The sequence below is a fragment of the Oryza brachyantha genome, chromosome 1, assembly GCF_000231095.2.
Source record: "Oryza brachyantha chromosome 1, ObraRS2, whole genome shotgun sequence".
Classification (NCBI taxonomy): domain Eukaryota; kingdom Viridiplantae; phylum Streptophyta; class Magnoliopsida; order Poales; family Poaceae; genus Oryza; species Oryza brachyantha.
This window is the reverse complement of record NC_023163.2, coordinates 29,796,650-29,808,287: the sequence shown is the minus strand read 5'-3', so window position 1 is coordinate 29,808,287 and position 11,638 is coordinate 29,796,650. Positions and strand designations below refer to the sequence as shown.

Sequence of the window (11,638 nt, the reverse complement as noted above, 5' to 3'; positions counted from 1 at the left end):
TTTGCTCGTGTGCAACTTGTTTTTGCCCTTTTGAAGAACTAACAAAATGTATAGTCCCAAGTTCGGGAAGTGCTCTTGATAACAATGTATCATCAGCATAACTGATGGAGGTTGTGTGATCTTATTCATATCCTGATAGGCTATCTAAAAGATATTATCTGAACCGCAGAATACATGAATCAGAAATTCAGAGCTAAAAAAACGGAGACACAGCAATCGTCAGTTTGTCTCTAAAATATCTCTGTTTCCACTGTGGTTGATACTGTTCCAGCATGCATTGACCCTCACGTCCTGACTGTTCATCTCCCAGCCAGCCAGCCACCGGCGATGTACATAGCACCATTAACTCCTCTTGCCGAATGCCGATGACATACTACAGTGGCAACGCTGCACAATGGTCTCTACTCCAGGCTTAAATCGCCACTGTTCAGACCGTCTTGTTCTCTCAAATCACTATACATGTATGCAGCAGTGACATTCGATCTTCTCTCGCTCTGCAACTATCATAGTGTCGTAGACACATAATAAAGGCGACATGGAGAAGGCAAGGGCAGTTTGTTAAGGAAATGTTCTTTGCGTTTTGTTGGACCAATTTTATCATCCGTTATAGCGAGATATTATATTTTATAGCGTTTAAAATTTTATTCTAAAAATTTAATATTACCTTTTCAAGTGCTATAAGTTTTTTCTATTAGAGAAAATCAATTCCTCATTTACCCTAAGAACTCTCTCCAAACAGTTTAACGGACCGTTTTTCATTAGAAAATATATATAATTTTTAAAATAAATAAATAAATTCATCTTTCTAATCTCTAATAGCAAATACTACATCTGTTCAAAAAACTAATTATTTCTAGTTTATTTAGCATAGATCGAAGAGATATCAAAATGTACTCTTTTAATCACTTCAGTGATCAATTTTTGAATTTTAAATCGATTAAATTTCTGTTCAAAGTATCTGATCGCATTTGGAATTATGTCGGTGATTGAAATCATGTGAATAAGTGCAGAAATATTTATTATTCTGGCATAAAATTTAAATCTTATTTATAATCATATTTTGAAACATATAGAGCACCTAATTAATCATTATATACTTATCATTTGCCACATTTTTTCCTCCCGCCGAGTAGCTTCCACCGTTTTAAGGAGCCGTAACCCTGTAGCTTCTGCATAGCCTCCGAGCTGCCCAAATACCCGTTCGGCCACTCCGACCGGGCAATGGACCACTGGAATCATCCTGCAGGTCTCCAAGGCCAGATAATGGCGATCACTGGTGAGAAGTCACTCACTGCCCCGTCCCCGTCCTGCTCCTGCATTCCCCCTCCCCCAGCATCGCTAGGGAAGGAAGATCGAACGGCCGTTCATCACGTCTCCGTTTTTCTCTCACGCTTTTTACGGTTTCACCGTGGGGTTATTTCTGGTTGCCGCGAGTTGTTCGCGAGGTTTTCGTTGGGTCACGGCTTCCGAGGCGGCGGAGGATTGCATTGTACCACCACGTGCAGGGTGCAATCCGCCCATTAAATTCGTGGCAGAATCATCATACACCACCCCCGCCCCGGCCCGTCGATCGATATCGTTCGGTCACACAACGAGCACCAACCAGGACGGGAACTTTTTTTTTTCATGTTTTAAACTTCTCTGATAAATAATGTGATCTTGTCACTCAAAAATTTTCACCGTCCAAAATATTTTGGCTGGCCATGCCACCCCTCCCTCCGTGATAACTTCACGCCATCTCTTACGGGCTCATACTCTTACTTAAAACGGATACCATGTTTAGTCACAGATTAATGGTCACTGATAACATTAGGCACCTGTGACGGGTAAAGACCCGTCAAAGGTGACTTTTACCTTTGACGGAGGACAACTAAAATCCGCCACCTTTACATATGACAAGTAAATATATTAACTCATTGATGACGATCCTTATCTGTGAGGGGTCTCAATCGAGGGGTCTCAATTGAGACCCGTCACTGACCTAAAAAATGTGGCAAAAAAATTATAAGCATAGCTAGTCATAGACTTTTATTAGGCATTAACAAATCACAAAAATAATCACATTCACAATCATTTTGACACAAAATAGAATCACAAGAAACATCACAATCACGTTCATCTGGCCAAAGAACAAAATCACTTCACATTCACAATCATTTGGGCACAAAACAAAATCAAAAAAATCATCACCACGGCCAGATCTGGCGGTTGGGACCTGGATCCGCCCAGGAGCTCCAGATCCGGCCGACGCCTGCAAGCTTGGGCCGGTGGAGGTATAGGCAGAGGCGCGGGCGGTAGTAGAGGCGGCAGAGCCCGCGGTCGGAGGTGGAGTCAGCGGAGCCCGCGAGTGGTAGCTTAGGCGGCGGCTGGAACTCGAGCTGGCGAAGGTGGAGGGCGCTGCCATCAGGCCGCCACCGCCTCCCCTTCCGCCATTGACTGCCACCGCGCCACGGTTCTAGATCCGTCCGGTGCCACCGCGCCTCCCCTCCCGCCCCTGCTAGATCTAGCGGAGGGGAGGGCGTCACTGCCCTTGCCGGACCAGCACGCCACCCCTCCCGCCCCTGCATGGCCGCCGCTCACACAGAGAGAGGGGGAGATAGAGAAATGGGGAATGGAAGAAAGAACCAATAAATGGGGGAGAGAACCGAGAGATCGGTCGGCCTTATCTCCTCCCGTTGTGGGCCTCGTTGGGAGAAAATAATATCTCCTCCCTCACCTCAAATGGGTGAGAGCTTAAACCCGTTTGAGGTGAGTAAACCTCACCTCTGACGGGTCCTGCTGGGAGAAAATAAAATCTCCTCCCTCACTGCTTATGACCTCATCTGTGACGGACCGGAAAACAAATCCGTCACAGGTGATGGCCCATCACATGTGACGGCTTATAAAGCCACGACCCGTCACAGGTGAGGGGATACCAGTGACGGGTTGGTCGAGAAATTCATCACTAAGTCATCTCTGACGAGTTTTTCTTTAGGACCGTCACAAGTGAGGGGATACCTGTGACGGGCCGCGACCGGATGGCTCACCGATGACGCCAAACCGAATGACCCGTCTAAGGTGATGGGCAGCTCTGACCAATCTGTAGGCCCGTCACTGTTATCCCGTCACAGATGTAGGGTTCTGGCGTAGTGTAAAAATGTATGTTATCAAGATGACATGCGTGACCTTACCATATCAACTGCTCAGCAGGATAATTTTATTATTAAATAAATCTTTTTAAGTAACTTTATTACTAAACTACTTGGTAAAATTTTTCTAAAACTGAACATTTTCTGTGTTGGTGGCGTGGCAAGACAACGCTGTTACACAGTCTGGTCGGCGTGGCAAGCCGTTTCGTCATGCCAATGTTGGTGGTATGGCGAAAAGGTTCGTACGGTGAAAAATATTTTTCCCGAAGGTTTAGTAATAAAATTATTTATTAAAAAAGTTTTAAAAATGTTACCGGTGTGGATCAATGACATAGATAAAGAGGTTGAGACGAAGATCTCAGCAGAAGCCGTGCTGTTTTCGCGCGCGAGTGACCCTGACGAGACGCAACGTGGGTAGGGCCAGAGAGAAACGCTAGTAAGGCCGGCCGGAGCAAAAACCAACCCCATTGCACGAACGAGAATGCCAACGTACGTACGTACCACGCCACCCGCCCCGACCCGACCCGACGCGGGCGGCGCGATGATGCCAACGTTGCTGCTGCCTATGCCTATCCATTCGTCCGTGGAAGCGTGGAACGCTGCGATCAGCCGATCACGCGCGCGCGGGGGGAGGGAGAGACTATCCGCGCGTCCGTTTCGGCGAAATGTGTTGCTCCTCTCTCGGTCCTCTCCGCGAGGTGAGATCGATCGCCCCGCGCGCGCGGATCGCCCGCCCGCCCGCCCGCCCGGGCTGCATGCGCTAGCTGCGGGCGACGCACGCACGTACCGGTGCGCCCGGGGGAGCGTCGGTCGTCATCATTTGCCGTCCGTCTCGGCCGTTCTCCGATCCCGGGGCCGGCTGCGCCCGCCGTCCCTCGTTTCTGCGTTCGATCGACGCACTGATGGAGATGGGGTAGCGAGCCGCTCGGCTCGGCTCGGTTCAGCTCGTTAAGATAACGAGCTGACTTGGCTCGCGCTTGATATCGTAACGAGCTAAAAACTCAGCTCGGCTCGGCTCGTTATAAAGCTCGAGCTGGTTCGTTAGGCTCGTGAGCCATGCATAAAAAGTTAACTTAAATAATTTTTTAATAGGTTATACAAGCAAATTTTCATTTCAAACATGTAAATCATATGAAATTGTATTTAAATATTAAAGTTTGAACCAACAAATTATATGGTGAACCTATAAAGTACTAAACATATGCATTCCAAGGTAAAATCAATGAACACCGGTGAATCTTGTGTCTTTGGTCTAACTCGTTAGGCTCGCGAGCAGCTCACGAACCAGCTCGAGCTGGTTCGTTATCTCTAACGACTAAAATGCTAGCTCGGCTTGTTAAAATAATAAAACAAATCAAGTCGAGTCGAGCCGAATTTTTCACGAGTCAAACGAGCTAACGGAACACGAGCTTTCTATCCACCCGATGGCTCGCTCGCCCCACGTTCCTTATTATTTTAATGGAAGGAATGCTCACTGCTGCTGTCTGTCACTCTGTCCGAGAAGCTGTCTCGTACGCGCCGCGTCGATCGATCGTCGAAACAGTTGAGGGATTCTATCTTGCTCTCTGCATGCTGAAGCCCGAAAGGATTACGGTTCTGTTACGGGGAATTCTACTTATTCTTTTTGAATAAAAATAAAGCACTGAAATTATAAGGATCGAATTCCTTCGGTTTGTCGAATCAAGTATAGAAAAAATGTAAGATATTTTTTCTTTCTATACAAAAGTTATATAGAGAAAATATAGAAAACTTTTATCCACTCTGACCTATTGAAAAAAAAAATCCTATAAATTATTTGGGAACGTATTTCTATTTCTGCACCTTTTCTATTTCTAAATAGCTTAAAATTCATCTAACCCAAATAGACCCTAAACCAAATAATAAAGCTATGTGGTTGCTTTATTATTTCTATGGTGGTTTTTCACACTTTTTCTAGCATCTTCATCCACGTATTGTAGACGCAAAATGTTACCTTACTTTGTCATATTTTTGACCAACAATTTGTTGGTCATAAAAATTGTGGCAAGCCACACTTATATTAAGTTGAGTTCTGGCTATGTTAGGACATTACTAAATTACTCTCTCAGCGTTCCTTCAAAACACATCAATCTACAGCACCGATTAGGCCCTTCTTAGGTGTGTTCGGCAGAGATGTTAGCAGGAGATTTTAGCCACCATGTACATGATTAATCAGATATTAACTATTTATAAATTTAAAAAACTTATTTATTTGATTTAAGAAAACTTCTGTACAAGAATTGTTTACTTATATCGTATTGTTTAATAGTTTGGAGAATATGCTAACAGAAAAAAAAACCAGCTCTAGCCAACATACTATTGCTGAAATAGTTATTTTAAATTTCCAAGGGCATTCTGGGTCTTTTTTTTTAATAATTTGATCTGACGGCATATTATATTATAGAACAATTGATAAAATTATCGGTATATTTTAGAATGAGACAATGCCAGTGGTAATGTTTGAATCGGGTTAAACTGAGTGACACGTATACTCCCTCCGTCTCAAAATAAACCAATTTTTCACTTTTTACCTAAAATCTTTGACTCTTCGTCTTTTTTAATTTTTTTTTGTGATTGATATTTTTATTTTTATTAGAGTACTTTACGTGTGATTAATTTTTTTTTAATTTTTTGAAAATTTTTCAAATAAGACGGAGGCACAAAAACCAAAGAATTGGTTTTTTTTTTGGAACAGAGGGAGTATTAGTTAATATCCTATTTCCTTCATAGAAATTTTTATTACCTACAAACTTTTCTTCTGTTTTCCCAACAAATAAAAGGGTTCTCGCAGCAGTTTCATTTCGGTCAAAGGAAGTATTGAGGATCGATATAGCTAATAACCGTATGTACGAATTAGATGACCTAGCCCAGTAGACAAAACTCACCGCCAATCAACCATTGCGATTGTCCACATCAGAGATCACGGCAACGCCATAATGCACAAGTACTCTCTACTGTTGACATCCACATTATCACAGTACTCTGTTTATTTTTTTTCAAACATAGGTTTCGAGTGGCTATATATACTCCTCCTTGGATTGAATAATTGCAAATGATTGTCTTTAACTTGTCGACACATATCTGGATTCAAACAATTGCAAGTCAAACTGAAACGAGCCATGCATGCATGGACAAAGCGTGCACTGTGAGTGCGTAGTGTGCGAGAGACAAGCTAGGTCGATTGATAGCCATGGTCAGTATAGTGCACTGGTATTTGCCGCCATGAATGCAGGGGCGTGCATTCAATATCTCCTGCATGGAGGACGACATTTTTGGGAGCCCTGCCCTCCTGCCTTCTCTCATTGATGACATGACTCTCTCTCTCTCTCTCTCTCTCTCTCTCTCTCTCTCTCTCTTCTCTCTTCTCTCTCTCCTGCTACTCGCTGCAACATGCCTTCTGCCTCCTCAAACAGAAGACCCAAATTTTAGAGAGAGAGACGCAAGCTAGCTGTATAGTGCAGAGAGGGATCAAAACCGAATGACACACTCCAAGTGTGATCTTTGGTCAACCGCTAAGCAGTGCTCCTGGTACCAGTACTAGTAGCCTTTATGCCAAGAGTTCAGAAAAATTCAGAGCTAGTAGCCATGAGCCATCGATCCATCGATCGATCATCGCAAGTGCTGTGTGGCAGCGAGCCATAGCTTGCTAGCTCGCTCTCGCTGCCACAGACGCATCATGCGTATGCACTCAGGCATGCATGCGCCATTGCCTATGAGATGAAGCACGGCAAACACACACCCCAAGCTCCAGCGGGTATTTTCCTGCAAGAGGACACACAAATGATCTGTCCATTTTGCAGGGCAGGCAGCATTCACGCCGTTGACTGTCCATACAAATGGAGGGGGTGATTGTTAAAAAAAAAATATATCAAACAACATGTTCGTAGATAAAAAATAATTTATAAATAAAATTTATATATATATACTTAGCGACATAAAAGATAAAATAAAAATAAACTGCAATAAAAACCAAAATTAACTTACAAGAATGAGCAGAAATGAAAAGATAGTGCCAGAGATTATCGCAGGTGATCGATGATCAAAAGGCTCACACACATTTGCATCGCAGTCTACCGGTTGTAGCTCGATGCGTGATCCTTTTCGGTTTCACCGTTGAAAGATTGCAATCTTAGGCTGACAAGTAGCTCATCAGGATGTGACATTTTGAAAGACCTCTCCAGGTTTCATTTAACAAACATTGGATCGATCAGAGATGCTGCATGCAAACGCAAGTACTGCTCCCCTACAAAGGGGCGGGCTGAGATATCGATCAGAGCAGCTAGCCTTTACCACCTTTACTCGATCTTCTCCTGCCATTGTGCCCCTGCTGCAAGCAAACTCACTGCGAGAAAAGAGAGCGAGAGCAGCACTATACATAAATGCAGTTGCCATACATCCTTGATCTACTACTGATCTACCTGACAGGTGGAGCTCCATGTAATGACACATCATATTTAAATCGATGGCTGACATGTGGAGCTAGCTAGGCTATCAGCAATTCAGCATGCCATGTTCGTTCGTGAGCCAGATTAGATCTTACGTGACTCAATTGATAAATCAATACGGGGCGGATCCAGGTATAGGGCTCAAGCCCTGGACCTGTGATCCAAACTCTAAATTATCTATAAATTTTAGAAAATAAATTAATTTGCAAAGAGTTTTAGAAAAAATGAATTTGTAAAGAGTTAGGACAAGATTATATATATATGTGTGTGTGTGTGGGGCTTCTGTCTGGGTCCGCCCTCGGTGTCTATTTTTAATAGAAATTCATCATCTTATATTTATAGAGTAAATTATTAATTTTATAGTAGTAGTTAATTTCATTGTTTATACTATTAAATAGCTATAAATATTAATTAGATGATATTTCGTCTTTCATCAACCAAAATAGCACAAATACACAACCAGGCCTAAAGCGACGATATGATACAAAACCAGGTTTATCAAACAGATTCATCATTAATCTGAAGGCTAACTGCAGCATCGACTTTAGTTAGCCTCTAGGAGCAGGATCAATATACTCCACTATATATTAAATAAGGTAGCCGTCCGAGTGCTAAAATCAGGGACAAGCATGCACACATGCACAGCAGCACAGTAACAGGCACAGCAACAGAAGGCACACATAAAATGTTTGATAATTGTGGATGATTAATTGAAAGAAAAAGGACAAAGCATTGACAACACAAATTAACAGAGTGAACAAGCACGATCTTCATGTGAGCAATCCTCCTAAGTATGAGCCCTTAATTTACGTTCCTTCGCCGCTTTAATCTTCAGTACTTAGGGAATTTTAAATTCCTACTCAGTAGCCTGCAAAACAGTGTTAAGATGATCAATTAATTAACATGAATCAGTATGTTGATTGATAAATACAAGAGGAAAAGAAATCAGAAGATTATCTAACTTGTGGACTAGACCAAGAAAACAATAACACAAATATGGAATATTTTCTTGTTTCATGAATAGACAGATTACATAGACGATTTTATCAGTACTAAGAACTGATATGATTATATTATCAAGTTCAAAAGGATACTCGCTTTCTTTAATTTTGCTAGCAAAGTTGCAAGCATACATACATAGGACATGAAATATAGTAGAGCAAAGTTCAACTGCGTGACCGCAGCTTTGCTAGCTTTGCCGGTGGTGTACTTGACAAAAAATACTCATATTGATTTCAGCAACTTTTGGCAGGAGCTATAAACCCCACAGTAAAATACTTTCTGCAAAACTAGCTCTATCTATCCTCTGAACAAAAAAGTGATATCTTTTCGTCATTTCACAAGTGAAGTGGCAGTACATTTACAGTACACCCGGGCGCCATGACATGCTATCATTGCAAGCTCTGCATCCATGAAATGCTGTGCATGACAGTATAAACTGGAATGGTACAGCACAAAGGTCAAACAATACAATATCCTTCGAATAATAATTCTTTCGGGGAAAAACATTAATTATGCAGTCTCACCCCAAGTCACCATGATATGCATAATAATGGTAACGTAGGTTTGTTCACCGATCTTTTTAACGATCGGAAGAAAGTATACAGAGATTTCAAACTTTATACTAATATGTGGTGATATAACTGGAGGTGCCTTTTAAGAATATAAAATCGCCATTGTTCACCATGCAGTAATATGAAGTGCATGGATACACTAACAAGTACTACCAGATAAAATAGATAAATTAACGGTGATGCTAAAATAGAAGAGCCAGATTCATTAATGGATCCAAGTGTAGATGAATGAATTAAGTTTGGATTGCAATCAAAGGTTTCAGACAATTAACTATAGAATGGATGACAAGTGACAACACATTAAGCTCGAAATCTGTAGAACGTAATGTGCTATATTTGGCCAAATGGCCATTATAATCCATGCATCATTGCACACACGCTAATCTCAAGAACAGTAGGTAAAGAAGACGAGAGCACGAGTGCAAGAATGCAAATCCACACCTGACATGCGGAGACGAATGACCGCACAATCAAGTGCCCGATCGGCTACTGGCCGGCGCCAGGCCGCTCGTCGCTGCCGGCGATGCCGGACTTCAAGAATGGCCCGCCGCCGAGCGTGCCGAGCCCGGACGACATGTGCCCGGCGCCGGCCATCGACGTCGAGTAACCGAACTCGTAGCCGCCGTTACCGCCGCCGAACCTCGCCATGGGCTCCCCCTCGTAGCTCCTGGACAGCATCTGCACGGCGGAGAACGACTGATCCGGGCCGAAGCATGCCGCGGCGCCTCCTCCGACGGAGGCGAGCGCCGCCGAGTGCCCGATGTTGATGAAGCTCTGCCCGCCGGCGTTCGGCACCGCGTTGCTGATGAACTCAGCCATCGACTGCGGCCCGTTCGTCCCCGCCGGCGCAGAAGACGCCGCCGCCGCTGCCGCCGCCGCCGCCGCCTGAATCGAGAAACATACGTACGTACATGCGTGACGTGTGCCATGATCGATCAAACGGTGGCTGCACAGAGGTGCGCGCGCGCGCGCGTGATCTCGCTCACCTGATATTTGGAGAGCTCGTACTTGGCGCGGGCGAGGTCTTGCTGGAGCTGGCGGAGGTTGCGCTGGAGGATGGAGATGATGGCGACGCAGCCGTAGACGGGGTCGCGGAGCCGCATGTCGGCCTCGTAGGCGAGCGAGTTCACGGCGTCCTCGCGCTGGTAGGGGTGGAGCTCGTTCAGCAGCTTGGTCACGTTGCTCGCGCCGAAGACGCGGTGCACGTGCACGAACTTCTGCGGGTTGTCCGGCGGGAAGTAGGGCGCGAACACGCAGTCGGGCTGGCACTTGCGGCGCAGGAACTTGCACGCCGCGCACGGCGAGCCCGTGCCGCACGTCGCCGCGTTCGCCGCCGCCGCCGCCGCCGCCGACGCCGAGGCTATGGTGATCACCGACCCCGACGGCGCCGGCACGGACGACGCTGACGATGAAGCCATCGTTTACGCCTGGGAAAGAGGTAGCGCCAAAGGTAAGAAAGCTCTCCTGATCTTTAAAATTGCTGTCTATTACCATATATCAGATACTCTATTTTTCAGCAAGCTATGAAAGTTGCCATAAAACCATGGCATAAACAGAAAGAACCATCGATATTATTGCCTTGCTAAACATGGCGAACACTGCCTAAATAGCACAAGAAAATAAGCTACCAAAAATGAACATACATTAGTGCTCCTTCCATACAAGACATGAAAACAAACAAGGGGACCAAAATCAACACACAATTTCTTTCCATTCAAAACAAAGAGAGAGTTATTTCTTTTCCCAAACATAAACACCAGAGCGTCCGAAGCTTTGGTTTCCTGGTGAAATGAAATGGAAAGAGTTTGTTTCGTCTGAGAGATGTCTGCATATCTCCATCATCCAACTAACCGAAGAAACGTCAAGGCATGTGCTTTTCTTGGATCAATAGCCCCAGCTCGTAGTTAATCGGAACCAGCAAGAAAAAGAGTGTGACTGATCTATAATAGTAGCAGTAGGACAACCAAGGAAGAAAAAAAAAACAGCAGAGAGAGAGAGAGGAGAATAAAAGAAAGCAAATATGTTATCGGATCCGACGCCGGCGGTGGATGGCGGCGCACGTACCCTTTTTAGGCGCGATCTTTTTCCGCCGCGCCGCCGCCGGTCTCCTCTCCTGATCCCTCACCGTGTTCTCCTCCTCTCGCCTTCCACCACTTCTCCCGGCCGGCCGGTCTCTGCCCGTTCGCCTCCTTTTAAACCGAAAGCTTCTGCCTTTTGCTCCTACCTCCGTTTTGTCTGGGCTTCTGTTCTAGAGAGAGAGAGGGAAGGAGAGGGGAGTGTAGAGAGAGCGAGAGGCCACCAAAAGATGGTGAGTTGTGCGGTACTATATGTTGCGAGCTTGGGGGTAGAAAAATGGTGGAATTTGATATCTGTGTTCTTTATTGGATGAGTAGCATTAAGGAAGAGAGAGAGAGGAATGAAAGAATGGAATGAAGGGATATACGGTTTGGGGACCGAACCTCCCAGCCAATTT

General features: G+C 44.7%; 1 protein-coding gene across 1 annotated transcript; it reads right to left on the bottom strand.

The window, feature by feature from the left end:
* Positions 1-8,055: 8,055 nt before the first annotated feature.
* On the bottom strand, positions 8,056-11,613 carry LOC102714702 (LOB domain-containing protein 6). The gene is made up of 4 exons (XM_040525954.1): positions 11,230-11,613; positions 10,152-10,592; positions 9,607-10,050; positions 8,056-8,459 (listed from the first exon to the last, which is right to left on the bottom strand). The coding sequence occupies exons 2-3, from the start codon at positions 10,581-10,583 to the stop codon at positions 9,652-9,654; spliced, it is 831 nt and encodes a 276-aa protein (XP_040381888.1). The 5' UTR covers positions 10,584-10,592; positions 11,230-11,613; the 3' UTR covers positions 8,056-8,459; positions 9,607-9,651.
* Between the last annotated feature and the right edge of the window lie 25 nt (positions 11,614-11,638).